This window comes from Lagopus leucura, unplaced genomic scaffold (genome assembly GCF_019238085.1).
Source record: "Lagopus leucura isolate 7727_CA_CO unplaced genomic scaffold, USGS_WTPT01 32801-0_obj-0_obj, whole genome shotgun sequence".
Lineage (NCBI taxonomy): Eukaryota > Metazoa > Chordata > Aves > Galliformes > Phasianidae > Lagopus > Lagopus leucura.
The window spans coordinates 1-2,154 of NW_024964371.1; the positions used below are offsets into that span (position 1 = coordinate 1).

Sequence of the window (2,154 nt, forward strand, 5' to 3'; positions counted from 1 at the left end):
CCAGAGTGCGTTGATGTGCAGCGCCTTTGGGAACTCCCTTAGCTTCCTCTGGAATCAGGGAAAGCATTGCAGCCTGAGGATTTTCACTTGTTCCAGGAGGCCAGCAAAATGAGAAGAGCATTTTGTGGCCGTGTCAGAGCTCCTGCGAGATTGCCAGTGTGGCACGAGACACAGCAACGACCACTTTATTCCTGCAGGTGTGGATGAGGAAGGACGTGCAAACGCCGAGCAAGTTAAAGATGCACAGAAGTTGTACCTGGAACTTGCCTCATCTGTCCCGGTTTCCCTGTTGCTAACAATGATTCTGTGCTGCATTCTTTTCTGGTGGTGCAGGAAGAGAAAGCAGTGAGTTGTTCACCCCCACCCCCATCCTGCCCAACTCTTTACTGCAGGGCTGCCATGAGCCAGGAGGCATTTCTAGTTAAAGCAGCACAGAGAGGCGGGTCAGCCATTGGCTAACATGGTCTGAGATCTGTGCTGTCAGACGTTGGAGCGGCGCGGCCATTCCTGCAGCCCGTTCTTAGTGCTGGGCCTGAGACAGGCTGAGAGCCGAGGGTGGCTCTTTGCCATGAGGAAGGAGAGCAGGGGCTCTGCTGCGCCTTCAGCACGTTCTTCTCTCCGCAGGCGCCTCGCTGCAGCTGATGGAGCGCGGGACGATAGCAGCAGCTACAGCTCACCGTCAGAGGAGGAGTCTGCTGACCTCGAGTGGCCCGACAGACAGACAAACCACCAACCATCTGTGTGGGAACAACCTGCCCACCAGCCACAGGGCACCAGCAGAGCAGCCCCTGCCAGGCTGGACAGCAGCCGGGCTCAGCTACCCCTGCCTCGACCCCCGCGGCCCCCCAGCCCAGGCTCGGCATCGCGGGGGATCAGCAACAGGCCCAGCAGCCCCTGGCCCCAGTGGGCATCAACACCGCCCCCTCATCCTCCTCCGCCATCCTTCAAGGGACAGAAGGAACCAGCCGGGGGTGGAGGCTTGCGGTCATCGGCCAGCACCGAACCGATTGCTCCCCAGCAGATGAGCAACAGGCCCAGCAGCCCCCAGCCACAGCGGGCATCAACGCCGCCCCCCCGTCCCCCACCACCATCCTTCAGGGAACGGGAGCGGTCTCCTCAGCATGTCGGCTCGGGGGCATCGTCCAGCACCTGGATAACCACTGCCTTGGGGGAGCCTGAGAGACCCAGCAGCCCCCAGCCCCCCCCGGCACCACCTCTGCCCCCCTCCTCCTCTCCACCATCCTTTAGGAGGTGGGAGCAGCGCCCCCAGGGTGTCAGCTCAGGGGCATCATCACACCCCTGGAAAACCACTGCCAGGGGGAAACAGACCAGGCCTGGCAGCCCCCAGCGCCGCCTCTGCCATCCCCGTTCCCTCCATCACCTGTCAGGGAATGGAAGCGATCCGCACAGAGTGCTGACTCGAGGAAACTGTCCGACAGGACAGCCGCTGCCAGGGGGAAGCAGGACCTGCCCAGCAGCCCCCGGCCTCCCCGGGCGCCGTCACCAGCCTCCCGTTCCCCTTCATGATCCTTCAGGGGACAGGAGTGGCCCCCCCAGGCCTCCCCGCTGCCCTCCCCCTCCTCTCCACCATCCTTTAGGAGATGGGAGCAGCCCCCCCAGGGTCTTGGCCTGGGGGAATTATCCAGAAGACCGACAACTGTGGCCTGGAGGAAGCGTGAGCAGTTCAGCAGCCCACAGCCGCCCCGAGCACCATCCTCTCCCTCCCCTCAAGCATCTTTCCGGCGGTGGGAGTGGCCCCCCCAGGGCATCAGCTCAGGGGCTTCATTAGATAAGTGGAAGACCACTGCCAGGGGGAAGCAGACCTGGGCCAGCAGCCCCCAGCACCCCCCAGCACTACATCTGCCCTTCCGCTCCCCTCCACTCTCCATCGGGAGGTGAGAGCACCCCCAGCATGCGGGTTTGTGACACCGTCGGACATCCGCAGAACCGCTGGTGTCATGTACCTGAGATTACCAATAAACAAAATAACATCACAGCTGTCCACGTGCTGCTGTGTCATTACCTGACCTGCTGCCAGACCTTGTGTGCCACTTGGCAGATGACGATCATACGAGTGGGAATGGCTTTAAACTCAAAGAGTGCAAACTGAGGTAGATGTGCAGAGGAAATTCCTCTCCCAAAGGCAGCGAGGCC

At 61.7% G+C, this 2,154-nt stretch overlaps 1 protein-coding gene across 1 annotated transcript; it reads left to right on the top strand.

Moving 5' to 3' along the window:
- Positions 1-6: 6 nt before the first annotated feature.
- Positions 7-1,996, top strand: LOC122191685 (basic salivary proline-rich protein 1-like). The gene is made up of 2 exons (XM_042892052.1): positions 7-345; positions 625-1,996. Exons 1-2 carry the CDS (start codon positions 299-301, stop codon positions 1,787-1,789), a joined length of 1,212 nt encoding a protein of 403 aa, XP_042747986.1. The 5' UTR covers positions 7-298; the 3' UTR covers positions 1,790-1,996.
- The last annotated feature ends 158 nt before the right edge of the window (positions 1,997-2,154 follow it).